The sequence below is a fragment of the Nomascus leucogenys genome, chromosome 18 (genome assembly GCF_006542625.1).
Source record: "Nomascus leucogenys isolate Asia chromosome 18, Asia_NLE_v1, whole genome shotgun sequence".
Lineage (NCBI taxonomy): Eukaryota > Metazoa > Chordata > Mammalia > Primates > Hylobatidae > Nomascus > Nomascus leucogenys.
The window spans coordinates 2,711,287-2,726,117 of NC_044398.1; the positions used below are offsets into that span (position 1 = coordinate 2,711,287).

General features: G+C 36.8%; 1 protein-coding gene across 10 annotated transcripts in view; it reads left to right on the top strand.

The window, feature by feature from the left end:
* Window positions 1–14,831, top strand: part of SNAP91 (synaptosome associated protein 91) — a 159,664-nt gene that overhangs the window by 40,960 nt on the left and 103,873 nt on the right. For all 10 annotated transcript variants that reach the window (XM_012497051.2, XM_003258285.4, XM_004091097.3 and 7 more), the window contains exons 3-7: window positions 3,133–3,275; window positions 6,729–6,804; window positions 7,535–7,637; window positions 10,046–10,139; window positions 12,254–12,365. In XM_012497051.2, the coding sequence (XP_012352505.1) occupies window positions 3,133–3,275; window positions 6,729–6,804; window positions 7,535–7,637; window positions 10,046–10,139; window positions 12,254–12,365 (528 nt within the window). The remainder of the gene's footprint in view (window positions 1–3,132; window positions 3,276–6,728; window positions 6,805–7,534; window positions 7,638–10,045; window positions 10,140–12,253; window positions 12,366–14,831) is intronic.

Genomic DNA, 14,831 nt, shown 5'->3' on the forward strand with positions numbered 1-14,831 from the left:
TACATTAGGTATATCTCCTAATGCCATCCCTCCCCCTTCCCCTGACCCCACAACAGGCCCCAGTGTGTGATGTTCCCCTTCCTGTGTCCAAGTGTTCTCATTGTTCAATTCCCACCTATGAGTGAAAACATGCCATGTTTGGCTTTTTCTCCTTGCAATAGTTTGCTGAGAATGATGGTTTCCAGCTTCATCCATGTCCGTACAAAGGACATGAACTCATCATTTTTTATGGCTGCATAGTATTCCATGGTGTATATGTGCCACATTTTCTTAATCCAGTCTATCATTGATGGACATTTGGGTTGGTTCCAAGTCTTTGCTATTGTGAATAGTGCCACAATAAACATATGTGTGCATGTGTCTTTATAGCAGCATGATTTATAGTCCTTTGGGTATATACCCAGTAATGGGATGGCTGGGTCAAATGGTATTTCTAGTTCCAGATCCTTGAGAAATCGCCACACTGTCTTCCACAATGGTTGAACTAGTTTACAGTCCCACCAACCGTGTAAAAGTGTTCCTATTTCTCCACATCCTCTCCAGCACCTGTTGTTTCCTGACTTTTTAATGATCGCCATTCTAACTGGTGTGAGATAGTATCTCATTGTGGTTTTGATTTGCATTTCTCTGATGACCAGTGATGATGAGCATTTTTTCATGTGTCTGTTGGCTGCATAAATGTCTTCTTTTGAGAAGTGTCTGTTCGTATCCTTCACTCACTTGTTATGGGGTTGTTTGTTTTTTTCTTATAAATGTGTTGGAGTTCTTGGTAGATTCTGGATATTAACCCTTTGTCAGATGAGTAGATTGCAAAAATTTTCTCCCATTCTGTGGTTGCCTGTCCACTCTGATAGTAGTTTCTTTTGCTGTGCAGAAGCTCTTTAGTTCAATTAGATCCCATTTGTCAATTTTGGCTTTTGTTGCCATTGCTTTTGGTGTTTTAGACATGAAGTCCTTGCCCATGCATATACCTAATGTAAATGATGAGTTAATGGGTGCAGCACACCAACATGGCACATGTATACGTATGTAACAAGCCTGCACATTGTGCACATGTACCCTAGAACTTAAAGTATAATAAAAAATATATAAATATAAAAATAAAAATTACAACTGGGACAGGCTTTTTAAATTCACTTTTAAATAACAATAATAAATCTGTTAACATGTTACATATAAACATGTTAATACAAATAATACTTTTAGGGGAAATGATTGTTTTCAAAAAAAAAGCAGTGAAAAGAGTATTATCATTTTACATTTTTATAAATCTTTTTAATTTCTGGCTCAATAAAAGACCAGCATTTATATCTGTTTCTGTAATCAACCTGTTTGCATATATTATTTTAGTTAGAGTGTGTGAAGAAAATCTGGCCTCATAAAGATATTCAGTTAGAAAAATGAGAACTATTTTAATAACCTTTTCAGAAAATTGTGAATATTCTTTGATACTACACTACAATTCTCCAAGTTGTAGTTTCTTAAGTTTAAATTGCAACCTTGACTCTGAAACTATATCAGTGAACTTTTTATCTTCTGTTACATTTAAATGCATTGGTCTATATCGTACTTTGAATGCATTTTTTACCCATGCGTTATTTTGTAACATTATGCTCTAGTCATTTGGAAGATATTGGTTCACTGAGTTATTTACACCTTCCAAATGTTGACTCATTTGATTATTTTAGCTAAAGTATGTCTTTTATACATTTTGCTCAATAAATATTGTACACAGTGCTCTGCAAAGTGCCGTATGTGAAACAGACATTACCACTTTTAAGGAGCTGTGATATGGTAAAATTATGACAAATATACATCTATTTTGAACACCCAGCAGGAACAAAGTGCCTCACGTTTTAAAGCACAGGAAGGCCACATGGGACTGCATTTGAAAGGGACCAGGAAAGATTTCCTGAAGGATGAGTAAAAGTCCAATAAAGGAAAATATTGAGAGAAGGGTGTTGATGGGAAGGGGATGATGACAGAAATTTAAAATCAGTATAAATTAAGAAATAAGCCTGCCTTCATCCACTTATAATTCCGAACAATTATTGATATCCTTTAGTCTAAGGAGTTTAGATATTTTTCAGTGATAGAATATCAATTTTTAAAAACATTTATTGTGAAGAGAAATGCAATGCATAAAATGTGTGTGGATTTGGAGTAAGAAGAATACATGTGCATTTTTGTTGCAAGTGCATGTTTGTTGCATGGGATTGCCTAGGAACTGGGTATCACATGCAGATCTCTGCAAGTTAAGTGTAGACTGTTAACAGAAGTCATGCAGTGTCTGCTGTCCTGAAGAGGTCATCCTGTACTGTTGGAAGTACTTAAGTCTGTACTGTCCCGCTGTGGCTTAGCTTCTGTTCCTTAGCACATGATCTTTGGTTGTCCCAGCTAACTCTTTGACAGCATTAACTGCTTTTCTGAATGCTGGGCACTCCCTATTGGCCAGTAGATAATTTAAAAAAAAAAATACACCTGAACTCTTACTAATAGATGTGAAGAGTGAATGTATTATAAAGGTTTACCCTCTTACAAACTCAGGTCAAATTATAGTAATTTAATGCATGCATGTTGTTCTACAAAAGCTTACATGTGTATAGAATTCTTTTCTCTTTTAGTATTTGACCTCATCCTGCCACTCATGTGACAAATGTATTTACTAGCACCTTTCAAAGTTCAAATCCAAATGAGATATGCTTTTAGCTATTAAGTTTGAAGAGTACATTTATGTTACTGCCTTCAAATGGCGTATAGAATAAGTGCCCACATTTGAGACATTGTGCTTATAGCAGTAACAAAGAAGATTAAATACATGAGGCTTAGCCTTCCTGGAGTTTATAATTTTAAAAATGGCATAAGTACCAGCAAACAGGTAAATTCAGAAGAGAGTACAGAAGAAAATTAAGTAGCAAAATATACTCAAGAATAAATAAATATATTGGGTAAATAATATATGTATGTGTCCATGGGTAAAATATTAGTTTAATTTTTTAAATTTTGTTATCAGCTATTATCAAAGTACTTTTAAGGTCATATATTAGTAAACAGGTTTATATGTTCCAAGTTTGAAATGAATTTTTGTATGTAATTGTTAATATCATTGATTACTATCTTCTATTTTCATAGATTTGATCCAAGCTACCAACGAGACCAATGTTAATATTCCTCAGATGGCCGACACTCTCTTTGAGCGGGCAACAAACAGTAGCTGGGTGGTTGTGTTTAAGGCTTTAGTGACAACACATCATCTCATGGTGCATGGAAATGAGGTAAACTAAGTAAACTTTTCTTTTTTTGATGGAGGAAGGAGGCTTCTAGGAAGAGCATGGTGATGATTTAAGGCTCTTTGAATTTTCACTAATTAGGAGAAAAAGAAAAGGAAATACACAGTTACGGATCATCTAGAATACAAGTGTAATCTTCTCCTTAGCTATTTAACAAAAAATAAACTTTAAGTTAGACCTTGTCTTAGAGATATGAGGTATAGGTACACCTCAGAGATATTGCAGGTTTGATTCCAGACCACTGCAAAAAAAAAGCTAATATTGTAATAAAGCGAGTCACACAAATGTTTTGGTTTCCCAGTGCATGTAAAATTACATTTACACTTATACTGTACTCTATTAAGTATGCAATAGTATATGTCTAAAAAAAGTACATATCTTAATTTAAAAATCCTTTATTGCTAAAAAATGATTATCAAATGATCATCTGAGTCTTCAGTGAGTTGTAATCTTTGCTATTAGAAGGTCTTACCCTGATGTTGATGGCTGCTGACTGATTAGGATGGTGGTTGCTGAAGGCTGAAGTAACTGCAGAAGTCTCTTAAAATAAGACAGTAGTGAAGTTTGCCACATCAATTGACTCTTTTACAAAAGAGTTCTCTGTAGCATTCAGTGCTCTTTGACAGCATTTTATCTACAGCAGAACTTCTTTCAATATTGGAGTCAATCCTCTCAAACCTTGCTACTGCTTTATCAGCTGTTTATGTAATTTCTATATCCTTTGTTGTTATTTCAACAATGTTCATAGTATCTTTACCAGGAGGAGATTTTATCTCAAGAAACTACTTTCTTTCTCATCCATAAGAAGCAACTCCTCATCCATTCAAGTTTTATCATGAGATTATAGCAATTCAGTCCCATCTTCAGGCTCCATGTCCAATTCTAGTTCCCTTGCTATTTTCCCACACGTCTGCAGTTACTTCCTCTGCTGGTCTTGAATCCCTCAAAGTCATCCACAGGGGCTGAAATGCTCTTCTTCCAGATTCCTGCTAATGTTGGTATCTGTATGTCCTCCCATGAATCACAAATGTTTTTAATGGCATCTAGAATGGTGAATCTTTTCTAGAAGGTTTTCAATTTACTTTGCCCACATCCACAGAGGAATCACTATCTATGGTAGCTATAGCCTTACAAAATGTATTTCTTAAATAACAAGACTTGAAAGTAGAAATTACTCCTTGATCCATGGGCTTCACAATGAATGTTGTGTTAGCAGTCATGAAAACAACATGCATCTCTTTGTGCATCTCCATCAGAGCTCTTATGGTGACAAGGTGCATGTCAATGAGCAGTAATATTTTGAAAGGAATCTTTTTTTCTGAGCAGTAAGTCTCAACAGTGGGCTTCAAATATTCAGTAAACCATACTATAAACAGATGTGCTGTCATCCAGGCTTTGTTGTTCCATTTATAGAGCACACCCAGAGTAGGTCTAGTGTAATTCTTTTGTTTGTTTGTTTGTTTTCTTTTTTCTTTTTATTTTATTTTATTTTATTTTGTTATTATACTTTAGGTTTTAGGGTACATGTGCACAATGTGCAGGTTTGTTACATATGTATCCATGTGCCATGTTGGTTTGCTGCACCCATTAACACGTCATTTAGCATTAGATATATCTCCTAATGCTGTCCCTCCCCCCTCCCCCCACCCCACAACAGTCCCCAGAATGTGATGTTCCCCTTCCTGTGTCCATGAGTTCTCATTGTTCAATTCCCACCTATGAGTGAGAACATGAGGTGTTTGGTTTTTTGTCTTTGCAATAGTTTACTGAGAATGATGTTTTCCAGTTTCATCCCTGTCCCTACAAAGGACATGAACTCATCATTTTCAAATTCAAAAATTTTCTCCCATTCTGTAGGTTGCCTGTTCACTCTGATGGTAGTGTAATTCTTAAGGGCCCTAGATTTTCAGAATGGTAAATGAGCATTGACCTTCACTTCATGTTGTCAGCTGCATTAGCCCCTAACAAGAGAGTCAGGCTGTCCTTTGAAGTTTTGAAGTCAGGTACTGTATTCTCCTTTCTAGATAAGAAAGTTCTAGATGGCATCTTCTTTCAGTTGAAGGCTGCTTTGTCTACATTGAAAATCTGTTTCATGTAGCCACCTTCATGAATTATCTCAGCTAGATCTTCTGGATAACTTGCTGCAGCTTCTTCATCAGCACTTCCTGCTTCACTTTGTACTTTTATATTGTGGAGATGGCTTCTTTCCTTAAACCTCATGAACTAACCTCTGCTAGCATCAAACTTTTATTCTGCAGTTTCCTCACCTCTCTCAGCCCTCCTAGAATTGAAAAAAGTCGAGGCTTTGCTCTGAATTAGGCTTTGGCTTAAGGGAATGTTGTAGCTGGTTTGATTTTTTATCCAGACCACTCAAACATTCTCCATATTAGCAAGAAAGCTATTTCACTTTCTTATCATTTGTGTGTTCACTAAAGTAGCACTTTTAATTTTCTTCAAGACTTTTCCTTTATATTTACAACTTGACTAACTGGCACAAGAGAGCTGGCTTTTGGCCTTTCTCAGCTTTCGACATGCCACTCTCATTAAGCTTAATCACTTCTAGCTCTTGACTTAAAGTGAGAGATGTGTGACTCTTCCTTTCATTTGAATATCTAGAGGTTATTGTAGGGTTATTAGTTGGCTTAATTGCAATATTTTTGTGTCTCAGGGAATAAGGAGGGCTGAGGAGAGGGAGAAAGTCAGGGGAACAACCAGTGGTGGTGCAGTCAGAACATACGCAACATTTACTGATTAAGTTTGCCATCATTTGTGGGCACACTTCATGGCACCTTAAAACAAGTACATTAGTAACATCAAAGATCACTGATGACAGGTCACCAAAACAGATATAATAATAATGAAAAAGTTTGAACTATTGTGAGAATTACCAAAATGTGACACAAAGTGAGCGCTGTTAGACTGGCTCATCCCTGAGTTGCCACAAATCCTCAGTTTGCAAAAAGTGCAATAAAAAAGAAGCTCAATAAAATGAGATATGCTTGTGTTAAAATTATAGGTTCAAAAGATGGATATACCATGTAAACCTATTTTTAAGCAAAAATGTTAGGAGAAGGAACAATAAAATTATTTTTCCCATAGGAAAGATTCCTTTGAATCTTTGAGTGAAAATTGCATTCATAAGATATTTATTTTGGAAAATACTGATAAAATTAAAATTACCAATTTTATGTAGGATGCCTACTGAAGCCTAATAAATTGTAGTATTTCCATTATGTGCAGAAATGAAAGATCATACAATTTAATTCTAATTCAGAAAGCTTTTTTTCGCCTCAGAGAAATTCAGCATTCTAGGAAACTTTATAACTAAGTAAAAGAGATCACAATGAGAATTTGTTAAAAAAAAATCCCTTTAGTATCAGAAATTGTTTAAAAGTGTGATTTAAGAATGTGTGTTTCATTCTAATTTTTGTTTTTCAGAGATTTATTCAATATTTGGCTTCTAGAAATACACTATTCAATCTCAGCAATTTTTTGGACAAAAGTGGATCCCATGGTGAGAATATTTGTATTTTATAATTTTTTGCCAATGCTTTGATTTTTGAAGTGAGGCTATTAATCCAAAATCATTGCAACTGATGGCTTCATTGAATATTTAAGAATGTAAAAATAATTATATTTAAATATAGCTTTAAAATATTTAATTATAGACAACTCAGCATATAAAATATATATTAAGTTTATTTTGGGCATGTTTACCTTAAAAAGTAACAGTGGGTGTGCTAGACCCACAGTTGTTTTTTATGAAGGTATAGGAGACAATGAAATAAAAGATGTCTTCTCAATTAAAAAAAAGATTCCAGTCTTAAAAGAAATTTTTTGTGTGGATTAATAGGGTTTGAACTGCATTCATTTGTTCATTTATCATATTCATGTTTATCTGTTGTGTGTAAAGCAAGCACATCAAGCAAATGGAACATTATCAGATGGCTGCATGAATTAAGTCTGAAACTGGCTATTATTTGAAAAATGAACAAAAATTCAAGGAAAATTTAAAAACATATTCTGTACTAGAATGGTGGAATAAGTAATTGAAGAATCTGGAATGCCTCATGTCAAAAGTATTTTTGCCTAGAAGCAGGATTTTAAATGAGATGTATCTGATACAGTTATTGACCCTATCCTAGGACTATCACCATTTAGAGAGTTAAAAAAAATAGTACTATGCAAAGCACAGTTGAAGGTATTTTATTAATTAGTTTTATTTCTTCTTTCCCCTCCCCCAGGTTATGATATGTCTACCTTCATAAGGCGCTATAGTAGATATTTGAATGAAAAGGCTTTTTCTTACAGACAGATGGCCTTTGATTTTGCCAGGGTGAAGAAAGGGTATGTTTTTGTCTTTCTTATATTTATTAGAGGAGAATAAGTCCTTGAGGCATACTTGATTTATTTTAACTAAGCTTAAATGCCAGCTAATTTTCTTGAAGGCTCAGTTTACAATAACCTAAAAAAAGAAACTCAATAATATTGTAGAAGTTAGCCTTGAAGTTGCAATATGTATTATTTTGTTTATATCTTCATGCAGAAAAATCTGATTTGCTTCTCAGTTTATATGCTATAACATTTTTTTCTTCTCTCTAATCCCAGGACAAATTATATAACATCTTATTTGTTAAAAACTCAAAATTTTTAAACCTGTATATACCTTTAAATAATTTAAGAAGGAGGGAATTAAGACAAGATTCACTTAAAAGTATAGTGGCTGTAGATGACAATAGCGATTTGGCCTGGCACAGTGATACCTGTAAGACCAGTACTTTGGGAGGCCAAACTGGGAGGATCATTTGAGCTCAGGAGTTAAAGAACAGCCTCGGCAATGTGGGAGTTAAAGACCAGCCTGGGCAATGTAGTGAGACTTTCTCTCTACTAAAAATCAAACAAATTAGTCAGGCATGGTGGTGTGTGCCTGTAGTCCCAGCTGTTTGGGGGGCTAAGGCAGGAGGATTGCTTGATCCTGGGAGGCTGAGGCTACAGTGAGCTATGTTCATGCCACTGCACTCCAGCCTGGGCAACCCTGTCTCTAAGACCCTGTGTCAAAAAAAAAAAAAGATGGAAAATAGAAAATAGCTCTATAAATTTTTTTTGATTGAGGTGAATCTGAACTTTTATCTGTTTTTGAGAGATGTATCATCCTAGAAAACACATACATAAACACACACCATAATCAAACTAATTGTTAATACTACCAATTAAGCAAACCTCATTGAAACAGAAACACTTGAATTTTGTCTGTAATTACCATTTATTTCCCTCTAAATAGATGTATAAATCTAGTCAGAGGCATTCAGCCACACATTTGTGCATATCTTATATCTGTTCCTCGTTTGAAATAATGGCAAGGTACTATGTAGCAGCTTTAATAGTTTAGCCTCAATAATCCACACAAAAAGATGTAACTTTATTTTTGCAATGGCTAACCTGACCTTAGTTTTGGGCTACTTTTTTACCATGGTGGTGAAAACCATCAACTTGCCTATTCAAAATAATTTATTGTAGATGAATACTTTATAAAAGTAGGTGTTTTCCTTCACCCTCTTCTCACGAGAGATGATTCTAGTTCGTATGCCTTCCTCTAACTTCTTACATGGCACCATGCAACCATTGCTGATGTTCCCAGCTGCACTGTGACCTCTGCAGTAGGTCCATGGCCTTCCTAGAAACTTCTGCACCCCTGTATGAACACATATGGACACTTCGGGTTGCTTTCTCCACTGTTGGTCTGGGAGAGACCCTGAAAGTTGCCATGATCAGCATGTCCATATCATCTGGGTATTTTCTTCAACTATTACAATACTGCTGCTCCTCAACCATCACCATCACTGGATACAAGGGCTTCCTAAGAGACCTGAAGGTGGAGACAGGGTGCAGTGCACCCTTCGACATCAGCATTAACCTTCAGTCTCATCTTCTGTAGCTAAACTCTTACCTTTGTTTGGGAAAAGTGTTCTTATCAGCATGCATCTTTCTTCCCTTGATGGTTAATAGCATAAACCCTGTACTCCAAGTCATATAGGTTTTATAACTTCAAAGACATGTTTTCTCTTTCTCAAAAAAAAAAAAAAAAGGAAAAAAACTGGCTTTTTTGAAAGCTTATATTTTGGTTGGGCAAAGTGGCTCATGGCTATAGTCTCAGCACTTTGGTAGATCATGGAAGGAGGACTGTGTGAGGTCAGGAGTTTAAGACCAGCCTGGGCAACATAGTGAGAATCCCATCCCTACCAAAACAAATATTTAAAAATTAACCTGGTATGGTGGCATGCATCTGTAGTTCCAGCTACTCATGAGGCTGAGGCAGGAGAATCACTTGTGCCCAGAAGTTGGAGATTACAGTGAGCTATGATCATGCCATTGCACTCCAGTTTGGGTGACAGAGCAAGACTGTCTCAAAAAAAAAAAAAAAAAGAGAAGAAAACATACTTTTCAACACTATTACCTTTATTATAGATTTAGAAAAATCCATTCAGAAATTCAGCTTGCCTCTTTTATCCAGACCGGATTGCTTTCTTCCTAAGGGCAGTACAGATAGAAAACAAACAAGCATTGCCTATGCAGTGGAGGAATAAGAATAGATAATAGATAAGGGGGGAAATGACTGAACCTTGTAATATCTCAAATTGATCCCACAGGATTAATAAGGAAATGGGGCGATGTGGGGGAACAGCTTAGAACAATGCATATGGTCTTGAATTGTCCATGTCCAATGAAATTGTACCTTTTTTTTTTTTTCATTGCAGGGCCGATGGTGTAATGAGGACAATGGCTCCCGAAAAGCTACTAAAGAGTATGCCGATACTACAGGGACAAATTGATGCACTGCTTGAATTTGATGTATGTATCTCACTAGAAAATGTTTCTTACACAGTCAATGTTGTCTTTCATTTGAAGATGGGCTACAGGTAAATCCAAAGATTTCCTCGGGAAGCAGCTGTAGATCTTCATTTAGATGAATACTTAGTTCAGGCTGTTAAGCTCAGTAAGATTATTTAGGTTCCCCTGATTTTTCTAAGCAGTTTACCAGGTGTTTACATAAGTCATGGAAAAATATGAATGGTACATTCTTGGAACTTCATGTTCTGCGTAGGATAGTGGCTTCCTATTGTACTTGACAGGATGAAGTATCTGCAAGATGTGCCTTCAGGCAGCTAAATAACTTGACCTGCTGTTAGAAATCTTTTTTATTTTTTATTTGTTTTTTTGAGACAGAGTCTCGCTCTGTCATGCAGGCTGGAGTGCAGTGGCGCAATCTCCGCTCACTGCAAGCTCTGCCTCCCGGGTTCACGCCATTCTCCTGCCTCAGCCTCCTGAGCAGCTGGGACTGCAGGCGCCCACCACCATGCCTGCCCAATTTTCTGCATTTGCAGTAGAGATGGCGTCTCACCGTGCTAGCCAGGATGGTCTCGATCTCCTTACCTCATGATCTGCCCGCCTTGGCCTCCCGAAGTTCTGGGATTACAGGCATGAGCCACCGTGCCTGGCCTAGAAACCATTTTATGCAGATTGCATAAATGACACTATCCACCAAAGAATTGTGTTTAATCTTAGATAAATTAGTGAATTGTTTCATTGTCAATATCCTGGTTGTGATATTGTACTACAGTTTTATAGGATGTTACCATTAGGATAAACTGGGTAAATGGTATATGGGAGCTTTCTGTATTCCTTCTTACACCTGCATGTAAATTTAGAGTTATCTTAAAATAAAAAAAATTAATTTTGAAGAATCTTGAGGCTGGGCATGGCTCACACCTGTAATCCCAAACTTTGGGAGGCCAAAGCGGGCAGATCACTTGACAAGGTCAGGAGTTTGAGACCAGCCTGGCCAACATGGTGAAACTCTGTCTCTACTAAAAATACCAAAAAAAAAAAAAAAAAAAAAGCAAGGTGTGGTGATGCATGCCTGTAATCCTAGCTACTTGGGAGGCTGAGGTGGGAGGATCGCTTGAACCTGGGAGGCAGAGGTAGCAGTGAGCTGAGATCATGCCACTGCACTCCAGTCTAGACGACAGAGTGAGACTCTGTCTCAAAAAAGAAATCTGAAATCTGATTCATGGAAATAAAATATTTTAACATGCGGAGACATTCTTAACTCATATTGTTCAGCCTTTTTGTATTTTGGTAGTTGCCTACAACAACTATTTTCCTCAAATTTTAGTAACTTAGCATCTCTGTTAAGATTGTATGGTTTAGTCTATAATTGGGTGCTAATCACAACACCTACCTCCTGTGAAATTTCATGAAAGCAGCAAACCATCTTATTTTTTAACAGATTTTACAATAAGGACTTCACTAAGTATCTGTCAAATTGCCTTTCAGCTTTTATTTTCTTTTTATTCATTTATTTTTCTTTACTTTCCTTGCCCTTAGTAAGGGTTCTGTCTTGAAAGACAAAGTCATAAAGGGAAAAAGAGAAGGATTGAGGAGTGGGGAGAAATTATGCACCTTTGTGTTGACGATTAGAGTAGTTTGGAATGGGTGAATAGTTATGAGTCTCTAGAGTTATTTTAGAGGTGGTTGACTAAGGTATTTCCCATGCTATTCTTCCACACTGAGTCATTGCAGGCCCCTGGAGCCTAAATCCTTTCACAGAAACTATTAGATAGAAGAAGTGGAAGAAATGTAGCATAACAGTAAAAGTAACAAAACACTAGATGTTCAAAAGTTAAATTTGAGTAATCTATGGATTAATCCATATAAAGATATATATGTATATATATATGCACATATATCTGTCTTTTGATTGATAAGACTAACTTCATTGACTTAAATTGAAGCAAAAACATATGTAGTCCATCTTTGATACTGGTAGGGTTACTAAATGAATTACCAATGTTTGTAGAATATTCATGAATTTCTTAGTAGTCATTTGACACATTTCAATGTGATTCAAGAAAAATTAAGACTTGATGATATCCAGCTAATATTAATTTTTTCTGTTTTTCTAGGTGCATCCAAATGAACTAACAAATGGTGTCATAAATGCAGCATTTATGCTTCTTTTCAAAGATCTTATCAAACTTTTCGCTTGCTACAATGATGGTGTTATTAACTTACTCGGTAGGTGGAACAACTGAAACATTTCCGGGCTGATGGGATACACAGTAAGATTGATGAATTCTGTGGGGTGAGTCTATTGTCTCACTTCTTGGCGGGCAATATTGTGTGGAATACCGTGATAGTGAGTAAGTCCACAGATGGTGGTACTGGCAGAATGATATGGGCAGAGATGGTAAATCCATATCTAGGATAACTGGGTGCTAATCATAGTGTAGACAGATTGGTGCTAACCACTCTAGTAAAAGGAATTAATCCTCAACCTGTTACTTGGTGGATGGCTGGTCTCCCTGGACTGTCATGTTATGATGAAAGCTCAGTGTTGATCCAGGGTGTTGGCCAGCTGAGGACTCAGCAGTGATGATAGGCATATAAGCCTTGGCGATGGGAAGCCTACGCTGTTTAGCTTATTCATAACCTCCATTTCTGATATATGCCCACTTCCTATAGAGTTCTCTTAGCCCTCTGATTAGAGACTTTTTGTGGGATATGCCCTTTGGTTTTTATTCAAATGGGATGAAGATAGTCTGATGCTCTCTATCCATTCTAAGAGGTCCATCCATCACCTTTTCTCCAGACCTCCTTGTCACCAATCCTCCAGTTTTATTTTTTTCAAGTACCTTGTCATCCAGGCCAACAGTTAGTTGCTACACATGATTTGGTGTAGTTCAATGCGTCTTACCATTTTTCCTTTACCGTGAAGTGGAAAATTAGATAGATATATTTCTGGAAATTTGACTCACTGTGAAGATTTCTTTCTATGTCAAGCCATCCCTTTGTGGGGATATTATTCAGCTTTTCACTTCCAGATGGTGCCAACATGAGGAACCATCTCTAAACCAAATTTGAATGTTTTCTTCCTCAGTCAGCTGGTGATAGGGAACTCCCCCAGAGTCCATGGGTATAATTTGAGGGAGAAATGGGAAAGAAAAAGAGTAGATGCACTGGGAACATGAACCATCCATTCATACAATCTACCTGCTTATTCACAACCTGCTTGAGGCTTATCTCTTACAGACTACTTCTTTTGATAATGGAGTATGATTGCACTTGTTCAACTTTATTATTTGGTACATTAGATAACACCTACTTTAGGTCTGATGATCACTTGATGTTCTTTGGTCAAAATTTAAGTCTCTAAAAGTAAAAGGTAGGTAAAAATAAACCAAGGTAAACTGAGGTAAAAGTAAACCAAGAGCATTTTTTCCAAAGGAGATTAGCTAATGTGTGAAGAAGACATAGCTGTACTCCAAAGCACTGGAGGCCTGTACTGGAGTGTACCAGAGGCACTCTACAGCATTTGAATCTGCTATACACACTTTGAGTACTTTTAGATCTGCTGAAACAGAGCCCCACGTGGCATCAGTTTGGAGAAGTTGCAGAGTCTTCCCTTTATCTGGGCCTGACTCATATGTGACACTATACCAGATGCTTTGCTTAGAGCAGCACATACACATGTCCTCTATGTTGCCACCAAAGCAGCTTAGCAGACTTCTGCCTCTTTTTAGTTACAAAGAGTGCAAGGTACAAAATTTCTCTTTTACATGGAAGGGATTTCTCTGAAATGCACAGACTTTGGGGCCTTTAGAAACTTCATTGAGGTGGCTGGTCTCTGAGTTTTCATGGATTCTCCCATACTTTGACATGCATGTGACTTATCAAGGCAGCTAAGATACCTTCATTTCTTGCCCACTAAATACATTCAGCCTTATGTCATCAAAATGATATCCTATGGGAGTATGACAGCCAAAGAGGTTGATATCCCTGAAATAAGACAGTGAGGCTTTAATGGCATCTCTGCTAGATGACAGAAAACTACTCCTGATGGTTTCTGTTTATTGAGATAGAGATAAAAGCATTACCTAGTTCTGTAGCTGCCTACGAGGTACCAGGAGCTGTACTGACTTTCTTCTGGTAAATGAGGATACATCTGGAAACCTGCACATTAGCAGTTATCGTCTGATTAAGTTTATAATCTACTGTTAACCTCTCAAATACATACATCTTTTCATAAAACAAATATGCGAGCATACTGAGGATGTGATGGAATTTCTACCCCCATATCTTTGCAGAAATCAGAAAAACAGTGTGGATTCTGCTAGTTTTAAAGTATATCTGCTCAAACTATGCATTCAGAAAACTGAGGATATAACCACAGATAGTCTTGTGTATTCACTGGGTCTAATTTCCTTTTATAACTTAATCCCCATAAAGCCTCTACTTAGATAGCTAAAACATATAGTGACATTTTGGGTCCCCAAGTAGTAGAATGAGCTTAGAGTCAGTGTCCTTGAAAAGTCTGGGTAGGTAAATCTGACTTCCAGTTTCCAGTTCCACGTGGAAGGAGCTTAGAAGTCACCAATCTGTCCTAAAAGTAAGTACAAAGCTGAACAGACTGAAAAATCAACAGCTCCTCTGGGATCCATAAGAGAGGTGAGGACATAGGGCAAACCTCTGCCCCCAAGATTG